General features: G+C 43.5%; 1 protein-coding gene across 5 annotated transcripts in view; it reads right to left on the bottom strand.

Annotated features, from left to right (window-relative positions):
* The window catches only part of sfmbt2 (Scm like with four mbt domains 2), a 197,079-nt gene that overhangs the window by 49,113 nt on the left and 126,452 nt on the right, over window positions 1-21,514 (bottom strand). For all 5 annotated transcript variants that reach the window (XM_041202509.1, XM_041202513.1, XM_041202510.1 and 2 more), the window contains 5 exons: window positions 19,456-19,569; window positions 12,070-12,112; window positions 8,765-8,826; window positions 6,825-6,964; window positions 3,002-3,111 (listed from right to left, as the gene is read on the bottom strand). In XM_041202509.1, the coding sequence (XP_041058443.1) occupies window positions 3,002-3,111; window positions 6,825-6,964; window positions 8,765-8,826; window positions 12,070-12,112; window positions 19,456-19,569 (469 nt within the window). The remainder of the gene's footprint in view (window positions 1-3,001; window positions 3,112-6,824; window positions 6,965-8,764; window positions 8,827-12,069; window positions 12,113-19,455; window positions 19,570-21,514) is intronic.

Genomic DNA, 21,514 nt, shown 5'->3' with positions numbered 1-21,514 from the left:
TTTTCTCCGATTCCCACTGACTCCAGTTTTGCTAGGGCTCCTTGATGCCACACTCGTCAAATGCAGCCTTGATGTCAAGGGCAGTCACTTTCACCTCACCTCTGGCGGAGCCCAAACTGGGCATCAGTGAACAGTGTATTGCTAAGCAAGTACTGCTTGATAACACTGTTAATGATCCCTTCCATTTACTGATTATCGAGAGTAGACTGATGGGGCGGTAAATGGCTGGGTTGGATTTGTCCTGCTTTTTATGCACAGGACACACCTGGGCAATTTTCCACATAGCTGGGTAGATGCCAGTGTTGTAGCTGTATTGGAACAGTTTGGCTAGAGGTGTCGCAAGTTCTGGAACACAAGTCTTCAGTACTATTGCTGGAATATTGTCAGGGTCGATAGCCTTTGCACTATTCAGTGCCTTCAGCCGTTCCTTGAGAGCACTGGAGTGAATTGAATTGGCTGAAGACTGGCATCTGTGATGCTGGGGACCTCCGGAGGAGGCCGAGATGGATCATCCACTCGGCACTTCTGGATGAAGATTGTAGCAAATGCCTTATCTTTTGCACTGATGTGCTGGGCTCCCCCATCATTAAGGGTGGGGATATTTGTGGAGCTGCCTCCTCCAGTGAGTTATTTAATTGTCCACCACCATTCACGACTGGATGTGGCAGGACTGCAGAGCTTAGATCTGATCTGTTGGTTGTGAAATCGCTTAGCCCTGTTTATCACTTGCTGCATATGCTGTTTGGCATGCAAGTAGTCCTGTGATATAGCTTCACCAGGTTGACACCTCATTTTTAGGCATGCCTGGTGCTGCTCCTAGCATGTCCTCCTGCACTCTTCATTGAATTAGAGTTGATCCCCTGGCTTGATGGTAATGGTAATTGATGGTAATCCCCCATTCTAGTGGGGGATATGCTTGGCCATGAGGTTACAGATTGTGTTCCAGTACAATTCTGCTGCTGCTGCTGATGACCCACAGTGGCTCATGGATACCCAGTCTTGAGTTGCTAGATCTGTTTAAAATCTCTCCCATGTAGCACGGTGGTAGTGCCACACAATACGATGGAGGGTATCCTCAATGTAAAGGCAGGACTTTGTCTCCACGACTGGTGGTCATTGCTACCAATACTCCTCCCTGATGCATCTGCGGCAGGCAGGTTGGTGAGCATAAATATGTTCTTCCCTCTGTTGGTTCCCAGTCTAGCAGTTATGTCCTTTAGGACTCGGCCAGCTCGGTCAGTAAGATTGTTACCGAGCCACTCTTGGTGATAGACATTGAAGTTCCCACTTGCTGCTCTCAGTGTTTCCTCTAAGTGGTGTTCAACATGGAGGAGCACTGATTCATTAGCCGAGGGACAGCGATACGTGGGAATAAGGAGGTTTCCTCGACCTGTTGCCACGAGACTTCATGGAGTCGACGTTGAGGACTTCCAGGGCAACCCCCTCCCGACTGCCACCTCTGCTATCGGGGAGACCCATGGATGTTGATGGTGGTGTCTGGGACATTATCCAAAAGATATGATTCTGTGAGGATAACTATGTCAGACTAGTCTGTGAGACAGCTCTCCCAATTTTGGCACTAGCCTCCAAAATATTAGGACGGAGGACTTTGCAATGTCAACAAGGTTGAATTTGCCATCCGGTTTCATTCCTTTTTTGAAGGCTTTGTAGCAGTTTGATACAATGACTGGCTTGCTAGACCATTTGAGAGGGCATTTAAGAGTCAACCACATTGTTGTAGGTCTGGAGTCACATGTTAGGCCAGTCCTAAAGATTTTTATTGAATTCAAATTGCACCATCAGCTGCTGTGGGATTTGAATCTAGGTCCCCTGAGCATTACCCTAGGTCTCTGGAATACTAGTCCAATGACAATACCACACCACCATTGCCTCCCCCCTTTTTGTATTCAACTTAGATAGGTAATATCACATTCACCACTTCTGACAGTTATCACCTTGGAATTCTCAGATTCAAAGTTAAAAGTCTGCCAATATCTGCCTGAATAGTCGTAGGTTGTCTTCTAGAATGAAGGATAACCACTCTGTAAAGTATAGTATCATCAGAGACTTTTGATGGCTTCAATGATTCAACAAAGGAGAATAAAAACTCAATGATATATGGGATGCTTCCCTGGAGGAATGTAATAAGATAACAAAATATGATTTATAATAACTCAGCATTTTCCAAGAGACATCTGCATTATAGTACTGATTCATCAGCTGAGGGAGGGGAGTACGTGGAAATCAGCAGGAAGTTTCCTTGCCCATGTTTGGCCTGATGCCATGAGACTTCATGAAGTCTAGAGTTGATGCGGAGGACTCTCGGGGCAACTCCCTTCTGGCTGTATACCACTGACACGGCAAACAATGGGGATGCAGTCGATTTTTCAGAGTAGCTTCCAGGGATGTCCGATTACCTCTTCTTCCGTCATCAACAGACATTTCAAATTTGGTGTCATTAAAATTATGTTTTCTTTAAAATATCATTTGCACGCGTTCTACATATATTGTGCATCTGTGTTTTTTTAAAAGGAATTAATTTTAATTAATACATTTTGATGTATTTTACCTTTGTATACTAACAAATGCACTTCTTAATAATCTGAAGATTATTTTTGAATAACAAACAATTTGCTACCTGCTATTTTTTATCAATTCATAGCATGTGCACCAGCCAGCCTGAACACAATACTCACCAACTATGAAACAACTGCATAAGAGTATTGGACACCTGTTCCATTGTATGTGTATCAAACGGAAGTGCTCAAAAAAATACTGCCTCGTCTCATTGTAAAAATGAATTAAGTTGATAAGCATCAACAATTGTGGTTTACAAGGTGCGCACAACAGCACTTTTGGCTTACTGAAAAACAAGTCAGTCACCTTTTGCAACTCACATGTTGGGCATGCTGTGAGTTATTTACCTTATATCACTCAGTAATTTACTTATCAGGAAACCAACTAATCACATCTTCATATAGGCAGACACTGTTCAACTTACTTAGCTTTTAGTGTCTCTTCCTGACAGTTCCATTCTGGGTCATCCTCAAGCTGCAATTCCCGGAGCACACGGCCTGGTTTGTAGGCTGCATTAATCAATAGAGTGAGAACCTATTTTAAAGGCAAAAAACAGTACAAGGATCCTTTATAAAGCCAGTAATCTCAAACTTAAAACTAAATTATCAAGACTGTGAACATTTTGTCTAAATATTTCTAATATCTGAAGTATTAATTTTATAAAATTCTTGTGGCTGGTGACAATATTGAAAAATCAGGCTTTAAACACAGTGATAAGTAGAATTTCAAAACATGTGGCCCTATGACGGAATTTACTTCTACAGGATATTTTACTTATGTTCTCCATGGCAGCTAATTCCTATATCTAGCTTTGTGACAAGGAACTACAATTTTGGGATTCAGGAACAGAAACTCGTACCAGTTCTCTCTTTACTGGCCAAGACATGGGCTGTATTTTACATGCTCCTGCTGGGTGGGCTTTGGGCAGGAGGGCACGTAAATTAGGGTGGGTGTCCAGGTGGTTGCCCATTCCATCATCTTCCTGCCCATTGCAAGCTCACCCTGATAATACCAAAATTGGCAACCTGCTCACCACGTTTAAATAAGTAATCAAGGGTCAATTAGGCTTGTTATCAAGCTAATAATAATAATAATGATGATAATACACTGCCCAAACTTAAAATGTTTGGCGTGGACAGGCAGAAGGGAGTAGGCAGCCTGATTCTTCAAAGTGCGGGAAGGAAGGGGGATTCGCTCCTTGGGGGCTGCCCTTTGCCTATCACAAGGGATGCCCCCCCCTAAAATCGAACTTCTTCCTTCCAACCCACCTGCAGCCTTAAACCCACCCCTTCCCCGTCCCCTCCCTGAACTACCCAAACCTTCCCTGCCAAGGAACCCGGACTTACCTTCTCCGGGGATCCATGGGCCTTCTACCTACTCCTGCAGGCTCAGCAGTGGCCACTGATGTGCTCTTGGCGCTGCTGGACCTGATGGAGCTGCTGGCCAATCCGCTTGGCCAGCAGCTCCAGAGGGAAGGACCTCCGGCCCTCACTGGGCCCACGTTTAGTCACCTTGAAGTGCTTTATACTGTAGGGCTGGTTGGCATGAAGCATGTTGGCTCTGCACTAACTTTGTTTTGAGGGGGAGGAAAGTCGTCCCCATCCCCCATATTATCCACCCCATGAGCTGATAAAATTCCAGCACTCTGATCAATATTTATATATGAACATATGAATTAGGAGCAGGAATAGGCCATTCGACCCCTCAAGCCTGCTCTGCTATTCAATAAGATCATGGCTGATTTGATTGTGGCTTCAACTCCACATTCCACCTATCCCTGATGACCAACAAGGGAGTCAAAGGTTAAGGACTTTTCTACCTCTGCCTTAAAAATATTCACTGACCCTGCCTCCGCCACTCTCTTGGAAACAGTGTTCCAAAGTTTCATGATCCTTGTAGAAAAAGATTCTTCTCATTTCAGTCTTAAATGGGACACCCCTTATTTTTAAACTGTGACCCCTCTTAGTCTCTCCCACAAGGGGAAACATCCTTTCAGCATCCACCCTGTCAAGTCCCCTCAGGACCATATATGCTTCAATAAGAGCACCTCTCAATCTTCTAAACGCTAATGGATACAAGGTCCAGCCTGTCCAACCTTTCCTCATAAGATAACCCCTCATCCCAGGTATCAGTCGAGTGAACCTTCTCCGAACTGCTTCTAAATGCATTTATAGCCCGTCTTAAATAAGGAGATAAACACCCTGTAAAAATACATCAAAACATCTCTACCTTTATATTTCATTCCCCTTGCAATAAATGACAACATTCCACTTGCCTTCCTAATCACTTACTGTACCCTCACACTAACTTTTCCTGGTTATGTACCAGGACACCCAGATCCCTCTGCAACACTGGGTTCTACAATCTCTCTCCATTTAAATAACATGCTGCTTTTCTATTCTACCTGCCAAAGTGAACAAGTTCATATTTTCCCACATTATACTCCATCTACCAGTTTTTTGCCAACTCACTTAACCTATCCATGTCCCTTTGCAGACTCCTGGTGTCCTCTTCATAACTTACTTTTCTACCTTTCTTTGTGTCATCAGCAAATTTAGCAACCATACATTCTGTCCCTTCATCTAAGTTTATAGGCCCCCTTACAATAACCAGACTGTAGGATGGGGTATACAGGAAAGAATAATGAGGGCATGGTGGGGGTGTGAAATTAAGGAACTGGATTCCCTCCGTATCCACTCCAGAAAGCCTTTCCTTGCCCGAATTGAGGCTCTTAACTGGCCAATTATTGGCCATTTAAGGGCCATTTCCTGCCTAGCCTCAATTTTTTGGCTGGTGGGAGGATTGACATGGCGTGGGGGAAGCTCGAAAATCGGGGGAGGGGGCAGGAGGGGTGCCTCCATCAGAAGCCCCCTTCTGGTGGCCTCTGTACCTCCCTTCCCCCACAGGACTCTCTCCCGACATCCCGATCACCCCCGATCTTATTGGCTAGCAGCTCCCTAAGGTGGGACTTCCTCGCAAGGGAAGAGACAGAAGTCCCACCTGCAGTCAAATGAAGCTCATTTAAGCATAGATTGGCTGTGGGGCACTCGAAGTCAGCAGGGATGTGTTCCCCGCCGACTCTTTGGATAGCGGAAAGGAAGACCCCGCCATCTTAAAAAATTCAGGTCATGGTCTCCTTTCCATTCATTTTTGACCAAATTTTGGTGACTGGCTAACAACTCAAACACCCACGTAAAATAATCAATTTGGAATTAGATTCAATATAATAAAATGCTAGGCCACAAGTTTTATGACTTTCTCTGCCAGTTCAAAAGCAGACTACTTCTCCTTCATCTGGAGCCAGATTTTCAAATGCCCACATGGCTGGGACCATGTACAGATGTGATCTGAAAAATCGTAGTCTTGAAGTTGTGGGGATTGAGACACACCTCCGGGACAATTTCAAATTTTCAAAGGGCAGGCAGAGGGGAGAGAACAGGCAACCCGCTCTTTGCCAATTACCGGGCCATTAAATTTCTTAAGGGGCATGTGCAGCCGAGAACATAATTTTCAATCTTTATTTCTATGTACCCAAACAGTCTGGTTCACATTAGCACCCAGTTGTTGGGATCATTATGGGGGTCATTTGAAATTTTATTTTTATTTGTTAAAAACAGAAGTATGATTGGTCCAGCGCTTTCCCTAAATTTCTTTGAATGGTGACTTCCCTCTATTTTCAAGCTCCTGGCCTTCTTTCGGGTTGTCTGCTAATCAGCAAGGCAACGGGAGCCCTCATCATGGCTGCTGTCTGCCTTTGTCGCTGGAGCCAGGCAGGCAGCCTCTGCCTTTTGGCGCCTCTAATTGGGAGCTGAGCTCGCCTTCTGGTCAATTTGGACATTTGTATTTAAAAACTCATTGCAAGAGTGACACAGCTCAGGCAGGGGTTTGGAACCTTGGCTCCTTAAGGCTGTTAGGGTTCCCAAACCCACTTTGAAAATCTGGTCTTTGGTCTCAAATTTGCATTCCATCACCCTCTTCTTCTGGTCCCTTTGATCTCATTCTCACTCTATTTGTATTGCTCTTCCTCCTACCTACATTACTCAAGGTCTAATTGAAATTCATGCTCTTTTGCTGCCAACCTTATTAAGTTACTACAGTTAATACTGGAAGTGGGGTTTCAACAGGCCATGAAGTTCCAAATTTGGAACTTTTGGGTATCTCAGTTTTATACCAAAAAAATTAGTTCTGAATTTTGAAGTATTCTGGTTAGCCAGGTAATTTAACTTGAAGTTTTCCATCCAGCCTACCTCCTTCAGAACGAGTACACATTTTCCAGGTCCAACTGATTGAGGAAGTTCTGCTATTCGTCCTTTGTTTAGATATGGGCCTGAGAAGCAGCGATGGTTAAAATATATTTTGGAACAGCAGTACTTGCCATTAGTAGTACCTATAGAAAGAAAGAAGATAAGATTTTCACTCATTTAAATTTTGTTATGAGTGACAATATTAAAATTGAGGAAACCTAACCATAAAACAAACCTGCAATGTAAAGTTTTAAGAACTTGTTGCAGTAAAAGCAAAGGAAGGAGATGATAGCATTAATGAAAATGAGTGATTCAAATATAGACAACAAATACAATTACTGCTGTGCGAAAACACATGCAGATATACAACCCGATCAGTAGAGGAAAGCAAAAAAAAAAGCCCCAATTTTAATTCGGGGGATAACGGTTTACAGCAAACTGTTCTGACATCCACAACGTGTAGTCCAGACTATTTCAACTCTTGGGTCTCTTCAGAGTTTCCTCAGTTTCCTGTCTGGAACTGGCAGCTGGCCAGCAGGCAGGGGCTCTTCCTGCCCCCATAAGCAGTGTGAAAAAAGGCAAAAAGATTTAGCTTTGTTCAGTGTCTACTGGCCTCATATCCTCTTCCTGCTAGGGTAGCCCGACATGAAAACCATAGCCGGCTCCCCCACACAGGTTCACTGTTAAAATAACAATTGAGCCCCAGTGTTAACATCCGAGCCCAATATTCACATTTAAAGGAGGAAATGCCAGTTACCGAAAGGTGCCCGATTCACCTGTTAAGAGAAGCAGATTAACATCCTAACTTGTGGAATTGATGTAAATGAGTCCCATAGGTGATTTTTACTGTCCGCCCTCTGGTTTCCACCCAGTGACTGGGTCAGGATCGCCCTTTAAGTCTACATTCAGGTGCTGATAATATTTATGCCCAATTACCACCATATGTAAAATAGTATTCAAAGCATTCATATAGTGCTGATCCAGTTTGCATATTCCAGCACAGATTGACATTAAATGTTTACTGTTAATTTAATGAAATGAAAGTACCAATCTCGCCAATTACTTTATTTCCTTTTCAGAATGGGAAGTTGGAAGGGAGAAGAGCATGTACCTGTGGACCCAACTAAAGTCATCTTCTATTTTCTGATTTATAAAATGGAGCAATTGGCTAGTTTTCATCAGCAATGGAACGGGACATAAACAAAATTCAAGATGAAACACTGAGGGGTAATCTTACTCTATCCTTGCTGGCAAGCAATTGACTGAAACAAATTGGCCATGAGTTTTACAAGATTTGCAACTTAACATGGAAAACAATTCAAGGGTAAGAAATGGTCATTTCAACTACTGAGCTCATCTATTTAGTACTCCAATTCGCCCAGCCTAGCATAATGGTCGTCAACTCTACCACTCTACCTGATAGAAATGTTTATCACTGTTTGAAAAATTATTTTTTTTTTTTGAGTAATTTTAAATTTACTTTTAACTAATTTATAATCATATTCTGTTTTCCTATTTGACCAATTTACTTTGAAATTTCTGGGGTTGCTTTATTAAAGTAGAGACCCCTTTAACTTTCTCCTCTCTCGAGTGTAGAGCTTAAGCTTCCCCAATCTGTCCTTATGGTTTAGTCCCTTACAGTCTTGGATCATTTGTGCGGATATTTCAATTTGACTGTTCAGGTATAATTGTAATCTGCCCTAACTGCTGGGAATGGGTGGGTTTGCATGGGATTGCAGTTTTACTTGAGGTTTTCCTTTTACAAAATCAGGCAGGATGTAAAATGGGTGTTTGACCTGAAACTGCCCGATTCCCATGCACTGGCCAAGTTAGGTTAAAATTACCCCTTTAGTCATTCTGGCCAACCTTGATTTTTGTGCAATCAGATCATCAATGATGACAATAGCAGGTTATTTATCCATATCCTTTCATTAATAACTTACCAGCTTCTGTTGTAATAGGGCAAGAGTCCTGAGGGACAGGCTCCACAGGAATGGAATGAAGTCTATTCATTAGAAACAAAACAAAAAGGATTCAAAACTGCAAGTCTGATAATATTACTACAGCCCTTGTAGAAAACGAGTTATACTGTTCACACATTTGCTCAGAGTAACGAATGTATGGTGTGATACTGAGCATCGCTGATCCAATCCATTCAAGTTTCTCATTAGGTGGGTCAGACTCAAATTACGCCCAAGGTGGTTTAATTGTCTTGAAGATTGTTGGATAGTTGGATGCCGCAAACAAACAGTATTTCAGGAGGCTGTGCTTGTCCCAAAAATTGCATCGAAGTTTAAAACTTAAACATGTAAATGTGGCACATTGGAATCCATAATGTAAAACATACCAGCACAGTTTTTTTTTAATTTGCTCACGGGATGGGGGTGGAGCTGGCTAGGCCAGCATTTATTGCCCAACCTTAATTGCCCTTGAGAACTGAGTGGCTTGCTAGGCCATTTCAGAGTCAAACACATTGTTGTGGGTCTGGAATCACATGTAGGCCAGACCAGGTGAGGACAGCAGATTTGCTTCCCTAAAGGACATTAGAACCAGATGGATTTTTATGACAATTGACAATGGTCTCATGGTCATTTTTATTTCCAGATTCAAATTTCACTTGTGGGATTTGAACTCAGCATTATCCTTGGTCTCTGGACAAACTGGAATTTTATCATAAAACTCAAATGATCCGAAAACTGATTAAGTATTCTTTTGTCGGACTTTATGTGCAGCTTTGCCTCATAACCTTAATTGAGTGGCTATACACATGACAATTGTTATACTGGCAGTTTCTGCCAATTTGAACAGAACAGAACAGCAATGATTTTGATTATTGTTTTAAACAAAAAAATAATTTTCTCAGGATTGATTTGTCGTCCTTTTATTTTAAAATATAAGTTCATTGTAGATCAACTGGGCAAATTCATGTGTTATGGGACAAAACAAAGTGGTATTGCACAAGTTTGTCTTTCTCATGAGTTCCTCTCCTCCGATAACTATTGTGGAGGCATACAACAGAAGTGAGGTGCTTCCTCACTGCAGCATGACAGCATCAGAAAGTACCTTAGTAGTCCTGAGCACTTTCAGTAGTTGTTTTGAGCAAAGACATCAAGCCAGTTTTTTTAATCCAGAGACAGTGGCCAAGATTTTCCGGCCCCATCATGGTGGGACCTGCTGCAGGAAATTTGGCAGCCCAGCCAGCATTCTATTGACTTTCGGCAGGACCGGAAGATCCCAGTGGACGGAAAATCCTGCCCAGTAATTCTCAGAATTATGGGGCTGTTAACTTCCTCGGAGTGGCAATCAGCGTCGGATTGCCACTCCGTGCCCACTTATCTATGTCAAATTCCTTCTAGGCCTATCTTGCTCGACCTTTCAACTCAGGCAGGCAGGATCCAGGCAGCACAGCTGTCTCCAAAGTCCAGCACCATCGCATTGGGGAGGACACATCCCCTTTTTTACCGCACTAGCAGGTCAGTTTAAAGGTCCCTTTGAAATGGACAGGCCAGGGAGAAGGAAAGTGCCTAAGATAAGTGAAAAGGGTTTTGAGGGTGGGGACGTTTGGTGGTCGGGTGGGGATGGACATCGGGGGTCTGCAGCAGGCCAGACATTCATTGGGGTGGGGGCCTGGGGGTCAGGTATTGGGAGGGGGTGCAGCAGGCTGGGCAATCATGGGGGTGGGGGCCCAGGTGGGTCAGACATCAGAAGGGGGTGCAGTGGGCTGGACATTCATGGGGACAGGGTGTTCGGACATTTGGGGGGACTGGGGGTGTCAGACATCCGGAAAGGTTGGGGGTTCTGAGTTTGGGGGTGAGGGTGGGGAAGTCCTGTGAAGTCGGTCTGGGACTTTATAATAATTATCCAGAAGGTAGAAGAGGTTTTAACTCTTCTAGCTTTCTCTGGTAACTATTGGTGTAACCCCGGTGGAACTATCCGAAGTTTGTGATTTAAGTCACATTTTCAGATGGTTCCCAGCACAGTGCAATTGTCCAGAGGAAGTTAGCACTTCTGGGCAATTGTTGTGCAAACCCTTACCTGAAAACCTGCCAGACGGATTCCCCAGTGTATCTTTGGGGTACCCCCCAAATCCGATGCTGGAGTGTGCGTAAGTTACAGGCCATGATCCACGTTTCAAAATTTGTGAGAATTAACTGTCTTGTGATTTGCAAGAAAACTGTTTACACCTTATTTTTTTTTTTATATTTTATGTGGATTGCCTTTTTTGATTGTTAAACTGTTGTTGACTTTTTAAAATAAGAAAGTGGGATATTTAGTGCTGACCGTAAAGCTACTGAGCAGTAAAGGGAAAATAAATTCCTCTACTCTCAGCTACAGTGCTAACGGCTTTCTGCTAATTCTTAACACCCATTATTTCACAATGTTTTCTTTTACCTCACTAAATCAAATTTTCTTTCCTCCCATGAGCCATTACACCTCTCTAATATTTCACCCAATTCATGTGTGAACATGGACAATGGGTCCACTGGGCAATTTGAATAAGGAGCATCACAGCCAAACATAACCCTCATCTGATGTCCAAATGTGCACATTTTCCAAATTAGTTCCCAATTTCATTTTGTTCATCAGAGGGCACCAAATCCTCCATTTGAGACCAACTTACTTAGCATGACAGGGGATAAAACTGACTCTTGTTTATATAGCTAAGAAGCTCCTATGCTTCAATTACCCACTGAGCCAGCAGCTCTACTGGGATTTATTTTAATATGAATATCAGAGTGGGAACACAGGACACGTACTGATAATCTGATATAATAATATCAACAGGCAGATCTTAAGACAAGGACTAATCGTGTGACAACAAATGATAAAATCATGTATTAATAGTACTTAAATGAGAATTTATCTTTTAAAGGAGCTGTAGAAAAATATATAGCAAGGAAAATTACAGCCTCAAAAAAATGAATTTTGATATGTTTTAGACATTGCAATAGAGACTTCAAAAGGTGTGATAACGTCTAAAATGTGTATTTTAAAACTAAATCGGATTGTGTATTTTGATCTAATATGGATATATGCAACACTGTCAACCAATGATTATAAAACACTGTAATGCCAATAGACATTTAAGCAGAGCAGGGAAGTTATTCTCCAGTGCGATTACTGAATACATACACAGTAGAATTGATAGCGAAGCTTTGTACACCAGTGCAACAAACAGATTCTGATTCGGGCAGAAAATGTATTGGGAAGTTAAATGCACAAGGTCATAATTTAATTCTTAACTTACTGCTTTTCTGGTTGTACTACTGCAATTTTCTTCTGCTTCTGACCTGTGGATTAATAGAAAGAAGGATTATCTATCTTGTATGGACTCAATTCTTTGAGTTGCAATATCTTTCACACAAGCAAAATGGCCAGGTCAGTGTCCTGCCCCTGGAGAAAAAGAATCAAGGAGGACTAGCTTTTAAAAGTCTACATGGATGAAATTGATTTTCGGCAGTAGCACTAAATAGGTAATAATGAATTAGCAGCTCACTTATACTCTGCCACTACTTTTTTCCCATTGACTTCAATGACAGATGGTGTGTTCTTTTCATTCACACAATGAAAGAGGTCATATGAAAATCAACCTCAGTCTATAAAGGGATGCCTACTGACACATATACAATGGGGACAGTCAGCTCTACTGCTTCACCACCTTTATCCACCCCTCCACTGCATCTATATGTCAATTGCCTGATATCCAGTTTTGGATGAGCCATCATTTCCTTGGAGTAAATATCAAGAAGGCTGAAACCATAATCTTTCTGCCCCATCACAAAGTCCATTAGCTTGTCTGCATCCCTTGTCTCAGGCTATAGCAAATGGTTCATAATGTCAGCATCCTACTTGCTCAGAGTTGAGCTTTTACTCCAACATACCCTCTATCACAAAGCCCATCTAACTTCAGCCTGGATTTTCATCCTTGAGGCGGGCAGTGGGAGTCGGGAAAATTCCCGAGCTGATGTCAGGTCAGCCCACCTGGGTAAAAGATTGGAGGCAGCCACAGAGGCTGTGAAACTTTGTCCCAGTTAAATTAAAAACAGGCCCTCCAGCTCTCCCAAATGACCTCTATGGCCCTCACGCTCCCCATGCCCAGGTATGCCGCCACAAGCAACCTCTATGGCCCCTCATACCAACATATGTGCTCCCAACCAACCCCCAAGGGCCCTCATGTCCCTATGCCAAGCTGTGACACTGCTAAGCCCACTGACCCACTATACACTGTACAGAACCAATGAACCCTGTAGTGACAAAAGGGTATGTTAAAAAAGCTTTAACAAAAAGTCATTCATTCATAACTTTTCACTTGCTTAAAAAAAACTTCTTTTTACTTCAGGTCAATAAAAGTGTCAATTATCCAGATCCTCTAAAATTTCAAAAGCTCAAACTGCAAGTACCTGAAGTTCTTAACCTTGTGTAAACAAACACTGTGCAATTGACAGCTGAAATCAGAGCTCCAGAGCTATCAATCGAGCAACGATTTCTCTTGCACTTTGGTGTTTTAGTACACCAAATGTCTGGGCTGTCAGCCAAGAATACATAATGAGGCTTGGCTGAGAGTTCAGAAGTCCATTAGTCTGTTGAAACAGGCCTTTTTTAAAAACATAGTAGAAAATTATGAATGACTGACTTCCTTCCTTTTTTTTTTACACATTGTACTGTCAACAGGCACGAGTGGCATCCTTTGCATGGAGGGGCAAGAGGATGAACTTTTGAACTTACCTTTTAAAAGGTCCCATCATGCAGACTATGGTTCACAAATCCTCTGAGGTATTGTGAACAACGATTCTTTGAAAGCCTGGCCTGACTCCACGAAAACTGCAGAGGGCTAGGACATGTCTTTCACCACAATGGAACCAGCCAAGTGGGGAGTGCGGGGTGCCAGCTTTTGACCTGAACCAGTCCACATCCTTAAAGGCACTCCCAAAAATTAGAAATCCTGGGAATGGAGTCAGGAATCCTAGAATTGGCTCCTGGCTGCTATTTTTAAAGGGCTCCTGAGTCATCCCGATTCTGTGAAAACCTAGCCCTTTACCTCTACAAAATAACAAAGTTCATTTTTATTTGGTTATGACTGTTTCTCCATTATATATGCTTCTCTTGGGCCAAGTGGAAAAATCTAGAATTACTGTAATTTTAATGCAAAAATGCCTTGGGAATTTGTAAGTGTTAGTATAAACAACTCAATGTGAAAAAAAATTGCTTTGGAGCCTACCTTTGGAGTCCTTGGACTGAATTATGTCTACTTTCTCTTCACCATCAGGCTACATAACTATCTTACCATAAACGGAAATATAATATCTAATTTCAGGCTTTGCAAGTTAATTAATTAAGACACCAAGGCCACTTATTTTGACACTCTGGGTGGTATTTAATGGAAGAGATGGGGAGATTTTGCCCATCAGCTGGGGAGCTGACAAGAGCCCCACATTGCCCCTTTTCGGGAAGGTTTACCCAATTAAGTGCCAATCAAACTGTGCAGCAGCAGGTCTTCCCCGGGATCAAGGACCTTGGGGCAGAAGATCTACTACCGAGAGGTGCCAGCCAATCCCTTTGAATAAAGGGCACCCTGGGGAGCCTGCAAGCAAACCCGACAGTGTTTGCTTTTGGGGCTGCCCGCAGTAAGTCCCCCACCTGCTGCTAGATAAATACCAGCGGTGGCGGGTTAATTGTCCACTTAAGGGACTCCATTTTCAGCAGCACGGGAAGACCATTCATGGGCCTTCCCATCATGAACTTAATCAGGGTAATAGCAGTAAGGTGGTTGGGTCCCCATCCACCACCTTCCTGCATGATTAAATGTCCCCACCCCACCCCACACTCACCACCAAACTCACCGCTCCCCTTTGAGTACAAGAACATGGGCCTAAACTTTGGGCCTGGTGGAGGAGTGTGATTGGTGGGAGCAGAAGTGGATGTGAAATCCACTCCTGCCTGCAATCAGCTCCTGACATCAATTTAATGCTGGCTAGCCGATTAACAACCGGCCAGCATGAAACTCACACTGAGACAGGCTTAGAGCTGCCGACTGGGGCAGGAAGAGCGCGGCCACCTGGACAAATAAGGGTGCAGGCGGGAGGGTTTAAATGGTGCTCCCTGAAGGCTGACAATTGGTGTTCAGCAGCCTCGGGGAGCTACTTTGAATTTCCAAGGGTTTGGCGAAGTTTTTCAGTTATTGTGCTGTTAGTGTCTGCAATAACATCCCCGCCCAGTGCCCATGCCAGGCGGGATGGAAATTCCTGGAGGCAGCCTGCCCCCTACTTTTCTGAAGAGTGCCTGTGGGTCCTGCTGGAGGCAGTCAGTGCCAAACACAACGTCTTGCTGCTGTAAGACGGAAAGAAGAGGCCAACTCACTTGACAAAGAAAGCTTGAATGGACTAGCAAGTCAGGTTAGCGGACATGAAGTGCAAAGGACCCGGATCCAGTGCAGGAAAAGGTTCAATGACTTTCCATGCTTTGCCAGGGGGAGTACTGAATCCAGTTGGAACTATGGATAGGTGTCTTTGTGGGTGGCAGCACTTGTTGGTATTCACGGGTGTGAAATTCACAGCATATATTGGCACGTATTCCTGTGCCTTGAAAGACTACATGTGATTGAACTGGATGGCTGGCATGTATGCTAGGTGAGGTGTGGTAATGTGATGGTCACCTGAACCAGTGTCTGCAGCTGGTGGGGTGGGGAGGGGGTGGTCACTGGTATGTTCTGGCATGTAGAAGGGGGGACTAATGAAAGCTGGAGAAGAGGAGTCACAATGCGCAGGATCGAGGATGGATGGGTAGCAGTGTCCCAAATATTCTGCTCTGAAGTCAGGCAGAGGAGCAAGTACTGGTGCAAATGATGAGCCAGGTCCACTGGTTGCAGAGAGGCAGGGGTTTCGTAAGAGGGCAAGAGTCCAATGGACCGAAGATTGAGGGAGGATATGAGAGAAGTAGGGCAGTGGTTGCAAGACCGGCATGTGAAATCCATGAATCCATGTTGCTCATCCATTCAGAAGTCTTTGCTCAGCCAGGTGTCCATTCTGAGAAGCAACCAGACTGCATGTACTCGGGGTTCATAATGGTGTACGAGACTGACATTTTTCCTTCCTCAGATGGAATATCTTCACAACCCCAGAAGGACCCCAAGGACCCTCTCTTGACCTCCGAGGATCACCAGCAGCCAGATGCACCCATGTCACATCTTCCCTTTGCACCATGCACCAGCACAGATATGGGCATTTCAGCGCAGATGGTAGGGCACAGTGGTGAAGGTCCATCATGCTTGCCTGAGGAGCCGGTGGAGGCAGAGTCCCCAGGGTATTGGCAGTTGAAGGATTGTTGGAGGCCTCTGGAGTCGTCCATCAGGTGGCAGATGCTGTATGTCCAGGGGGATGCATGTGAAGATCTAATAGAGATCACCGAGGGTCTGCATTCCATGGTCTCAGTGTTGGAGGGGTCCATGCAGAGCGTAAGCGCTGTGTTGGCCCAGAGCTGTGAATGTACAGCTTCTTCCATAAGAGAGAGTGGCGACACTCATGGAAAGGCAGCTCTAGGCATTCAATCAGTGGTTTCTGGGGCAGTGACCTCAGAAGGTCACTGCCAATGTGAATGATGGATGAGGTACCTAGTGTCTCTGCTAGGTGCCATCCATCTATGGTGAGCAGGGAGGCTCAAACCAACCTCATGTTGGTGGACAACCTGCAGCTCTATGCATTTGGGGGGCTCCTCTCAGGGTGCTCCTGATGTTGGCAGCAGCTCCTCCACCTCTCTGCCAGTGACCGTCACATCTGAGGAGACAGCAACGACAGAGGAGTGCCCAGCCATGGCAGTGGACTTTCCCCCCAGTCGAGGCCCACATAGGCCTTGGTGTCCATAGGATGGCTGCCAAGGTCATCGAGGCCGAGGGGGCATCAGTTGGCAGCCTGCCTCCAATCCGGTTGCTAGTGAGAGGGAAGTACCAAGATGTAGCACTCGCAAGCGGCAATTTAAGTCACTATGATTACATAAGGTGTCTCATAGGTGAATTTTTTTTCCCTTGACACTTGTGTAATGGTGCATGTACATTTCTCCCTTCAATATTAAAATGTTATTTCATCTGCAATGGCCTTAGTGCGCTTCATGCAATCGTTAGGGAAGAGGCTGGGAGTCATGTGTCACATATATAATGGGCTGCAAAGTTTATTTCAGGGGTCGGGACTTGAGTGGAAGGTGACAGGAGTGCCTCAATGCGTCTGGCGTTTCCCTTGCCATTACCTTGACTCCTTGCTTTGGAGTCCTAACTGAAAGTCCTCTGAATCCAAGCCTCCCTTTCTCCCATAAGCATCCTCAATTCGTATTCTTGCTCCTCACCCTTGGGCCGTTCAGGTTCCTCCTCAGACTCAGCACTAGAATCATCCTCCGTGACCTCTGGAACAGCATTGCTGTCTTCGTTCTCCTATGGGTCCCTCCTTAAGAGAGCTAAATTGTACAGGGTGCAGCAAACAACAACAACAACAACAAGGTAGATGCATCCAGGAGGATGTTGCAGTGATCCCCAAGCAGTCCAGGCAGCGAAACCTCACCTTGAGTAGGCCAATGCTCCTCTCAATTACTGCCCTTGTGGAGGCATGACTGCAGTTGTAGCTCTCCACAGCTGAAATCCTTGGGTGTCGCAGCAGCATCATCAGCCATATTTTCAGCGATAGCCTTTGTCCCCCAGTAGCCAGCCATCCAAGCATGCAGGTGCAATGAACAGCCTTGGCACCTGAGAATGTCTCTGGATGTAGGCATCACGGCAGCTTTGTGGATACCTGCAGTATCTCACTCTTGTGGTCACATACAATCTGGACATTTTAGAGAGTTGAAGCCCTTTCTATTGAGAAAGGCACCGGCTCCCTTGCTGATGCCTTTATGGGTGCATGCATGCAGTCAATGGCTCCTGAATTTGAAGAAATCCTGCAATTGCTTGCCTCCTCTGTCCTGAAGTGAATGAAGCTGTTGTCCCTTCGGAACAGTACATCTGTGACCAACTTAATGCAACTGTGGGTAGTGGATTGCGAGACTCCACAGGGACCTTCCACTGACCCTTGAAATGAACCTGAGGCATAAAAGTTAAGTGCCACTGTCATCTTCAGAGCCACTGGCATAGGGTAGCCACGTACACAGTTGGAGGCAATTTTGGAGGCCCATCATGTCACAAATAGAGGTGACAGTGTCCCTGGAGAGGCACAGCCTTCTTCGGCACTGAACCCCTGACATGTCCAGGTAGCATGATCACTGCCTGTATACTTTGCGTGCTGGGTAATGGTGCCTTCTCCGGAACCTTCTCCTTGGCAATGCTTGCTGGCCCTCCACCCCTTCCGGCTGTGTCTCTCAGTCCATAGGGCAGACTCTGGCATGTTGCCTGCGGGCAGCTGGCCTCCTCCCCCTTCTGGCCCTCTCCTCCTCTGGGGAGGTCCCTCCGGCTGAGTGCACATTTGCCCAACTGGCTGCACGAGTTTGCACACTGTGGTTGCCTTGCTGCAGAAAGCCTCTGCAAACGTTTAGCAATCAGAGAGTTATCCAAAACATCCAAAAAATGATCTCTAAAAGCAACTACAAACAAGCAAAACTCCTAACTCTTCATAAGATTCTTAGGGGGCTTGACAGGGTAGATTCTGAGAAGTTGTTTTAACTTGTGGGAGGGTCTAGGACCCGAGGGCATAATCTCACAGTAAGGGGGTGCCCATTTAAGACAGAGGTGAGGAGGAATTTCTTCTCTGAGGGTAGTGAATCTGTGGAATTTTTTACCGCAGAGGGTCGTAGAGGCTGGGTCATTAAGTATATTCAAGGCTGAGATAGACAGATTTTTAAATCAGTAACAGAATCAAGGGTAATGGGGAAAAGGCAGGAAAGTGGGGGTGAGGATTATCAGATCAGCCATGATCTCATTGAACGGTGGAGCAGACTTGATAGGCTGAATGGCCTACTTCTGCTCCTCTGTCTTAGGGCCTTATGGTTTATAGTCTCACCTTACCAACATCTTCTGGATCTTTTATCCCACCCTCCATGTAGAATGAATAAAAAACATGAAGGCCGCCTGGCTCATGCACCGAGCATGAAAGCACGTGGGCCACTCAAAATCACTGTCAATTGGTCTTTTAAAGGGCTTAATTGGCCTTTAACTGTCAGTGGGCATGCTTCCGACTTCTGCGCGAGCCCATTGATTGAAATTGGCTCGCCCTCCTGACGTCAATGCACCCCATTTCACCAATGTCCGTGTCTACCATGAGCCCGCACAGCGGCTGAAAAATTCTGGTCATGGAGTCAGGGACTTCTTAGAGAATGAATTGAAAGCAAAGCTGAAATGTAATTTAAGAGTTGTGTGAAAATTTAATTACATATCCAAATTAAGAGAGAACAAAAGAATCAAATTTGATTTAACAGTCTGAACCTAATAGGGAAGACTGTACTATTAGGTAAAACTCAAAATTAAAATTGACATCCCATGGCTTAGTTAGTGGGAATACATAAAATAAACCACTTGGGGATCCTGAACTAAAATTATCTAGCTTAAAATAGAACTTGTAAATATAGAGATAAAGGGTGTACAAAGAGTGTCTAAATGACTGATGAGTCAAGTTATTATGGATTTGCTATGATCTTAATAACATGTTTTCTTGGCAATACTTACAGACTGCACGATATGGCGGGGTTAAAGGATATCCATTCGCTTCACACCAACCAACTGGAAAAATGTCCATTGACTCTACATCGACAATGTATTCAGGGACAGATTTCTTAGAGTCTGGAATACAATTGATTTATATGAAAAATGCAATTACTTAAACAAAAACATTACCTGCTGCTGTGTCGCCCTTTGATTGAGTACTTCATAATTCCATGCTAAAAAAAAACAGGAGTGGCTATTTTGTTTGATGTTTACTAATTAAGAGTCTGAATATGCCATACAAAATGTTATAAACACTAAGTAAAAACCCAATTACATTTAGGTAAACTAGAGTGACAAAATGCATTTTTTACCACCTGATATAGACCCTCTCCAATAGCTTGACTGCATATTCAGTAAAAATACAAAATCAGAAGGATGAATAAAAGATTATCTTTCTTTACTTTCTCTTCTTTGGTTTATACATAATCTTGAGAAAACCCCTACAAGTTATTTCCTTTGTAGATTTTAATTATGTTTGTTACAGTGTGGTTTAGAACCATAAAATTATAGAATAGCAGAGGAACAGGATAATTGGCCTGTTAAATCCATGCTGGAATTTTTTTCTGCGAGCAATATGGCCTAATCCCACACCCCTGCTCATTTTTTTTTCAAGCAACTATTACATTAATTTTGAAAAAGAATGCATGGGCTTTGCTGTGTTTGATTTGAAATTAAGTTTCATGAAAAACATCTGAGTTCATGTGTTTTTTTTAAACCAAGAAAAGGGCGTTTAGCCAGTTTGCACTTGGATATTTATTTCCATGAGCAAGTTGTGATTTTAGTATTCATAGTTGTAAATCTAATGAGCTTTGGCTGATTTTGAATTATGAGTGGTCACTGGTAGCTGAGACTCTAAAATAATTATTCATGCAGTCAAACACGAGCCCACCAATATTTTGAGATCAACACCACAGCAGAAATCATTATTTATCCTTGCGTCCAGATTAAATATGAACTTTCATTGTCAGAAGAGAGAATTTTGCGTTGAACAGATCTTTAAATTCACTGTACCCACTTGCATATACCTAACATCAGGAAAATTGTTTACAATATTTAACTGCACATAGCAATAATAGTTGCAACTCACTAAATGTTGAAGAGCTAAATCCATTCTAATTGCTGTGAAGTAGAAAGCTTCTGTAAACGGTACTGGGGAGTATCAACACGAGTACTATCAACACTAAGTGCGCATTGAATTTCATTCACCATATGAACATCAGCCTAAGTGTCCAGGCATTGTGCTCTAAGGGCTTATTTTGCTTCACACTAAAGAATAAAATGTTTAAGGTTAATTAAATTCTTACACTGCAATTTCAGAAATGGCATTGTACCTACTACCACCTTTGAACAAAAATATAAACAATGCAGTTAGACAAATGTTTCTGGATACCTAGTCCATTGAGGAAAAATTTCTTTTGTTTCTGAATTTATTAAGAAGCTGCATTATAAATACTTCATGAAATAATGTACAAGTCATTGTTTCAGCAGCAATTCTGATGTTACGCACTTGGCATACAACAGCTCGCGCTGTTTTAAATCTCCTGAATGCATCTGCTCTTGCGCTGTGTTCAATCTCCCGACTGCCTCGCCGCTCGTGCATACAATGTGAAGTATGTGTCACAAACTCTCTCAGTAGAATAAATGTTGTTATTTGTCACACTAAGTCAGGTTCAGGCTCCTGTTTGTACTATGCCACAAAAATTGGGGGTCCTAGCACAACAAGTAAAATGATTTATACTGGGCTAAAAGGAAAGCAAATTTCTGCCACAAAGATACTATGCTATATCAATAAAAAAGAGATCTGATTAAATGTGTTTTGTAGCTTGTGGAAGTTCATATTTATATTTACTAAAATGTAAAAAGTGCTTAATTTTATGCTGAAATGCCTAGGAGATTCAAAAAGTTCTTCCTCCACTTCATTTTAGTCAGAAAAACTACATTATATTATTGTTGAGGGTTTGGCGGGTTGGGAGGGTGGTAATGAAATTAAAAGTCCACTTCATTTTATTTCTACCGTCTC

Source organism: Carcharodon carcharias, chromosome 13 (assembly GCF_017639515.1).
Source record: "Carcharodon carcharias isolate sCarCar2 chromosome 13, sCarCar2.pri, whole genome shotgun sequence".
In the NCBI taxonomy this organism is placed as follows: domain Eukaryota; kingdom Metazoa; phylum Chordata; class Chondrichthyes; order Lamniformes; family Lamnidae; genus Carcharodon; species Carcharodon carcharias.
This window is presented reverse-complemented; position numbering and strand designations above follow the sequence as displayed.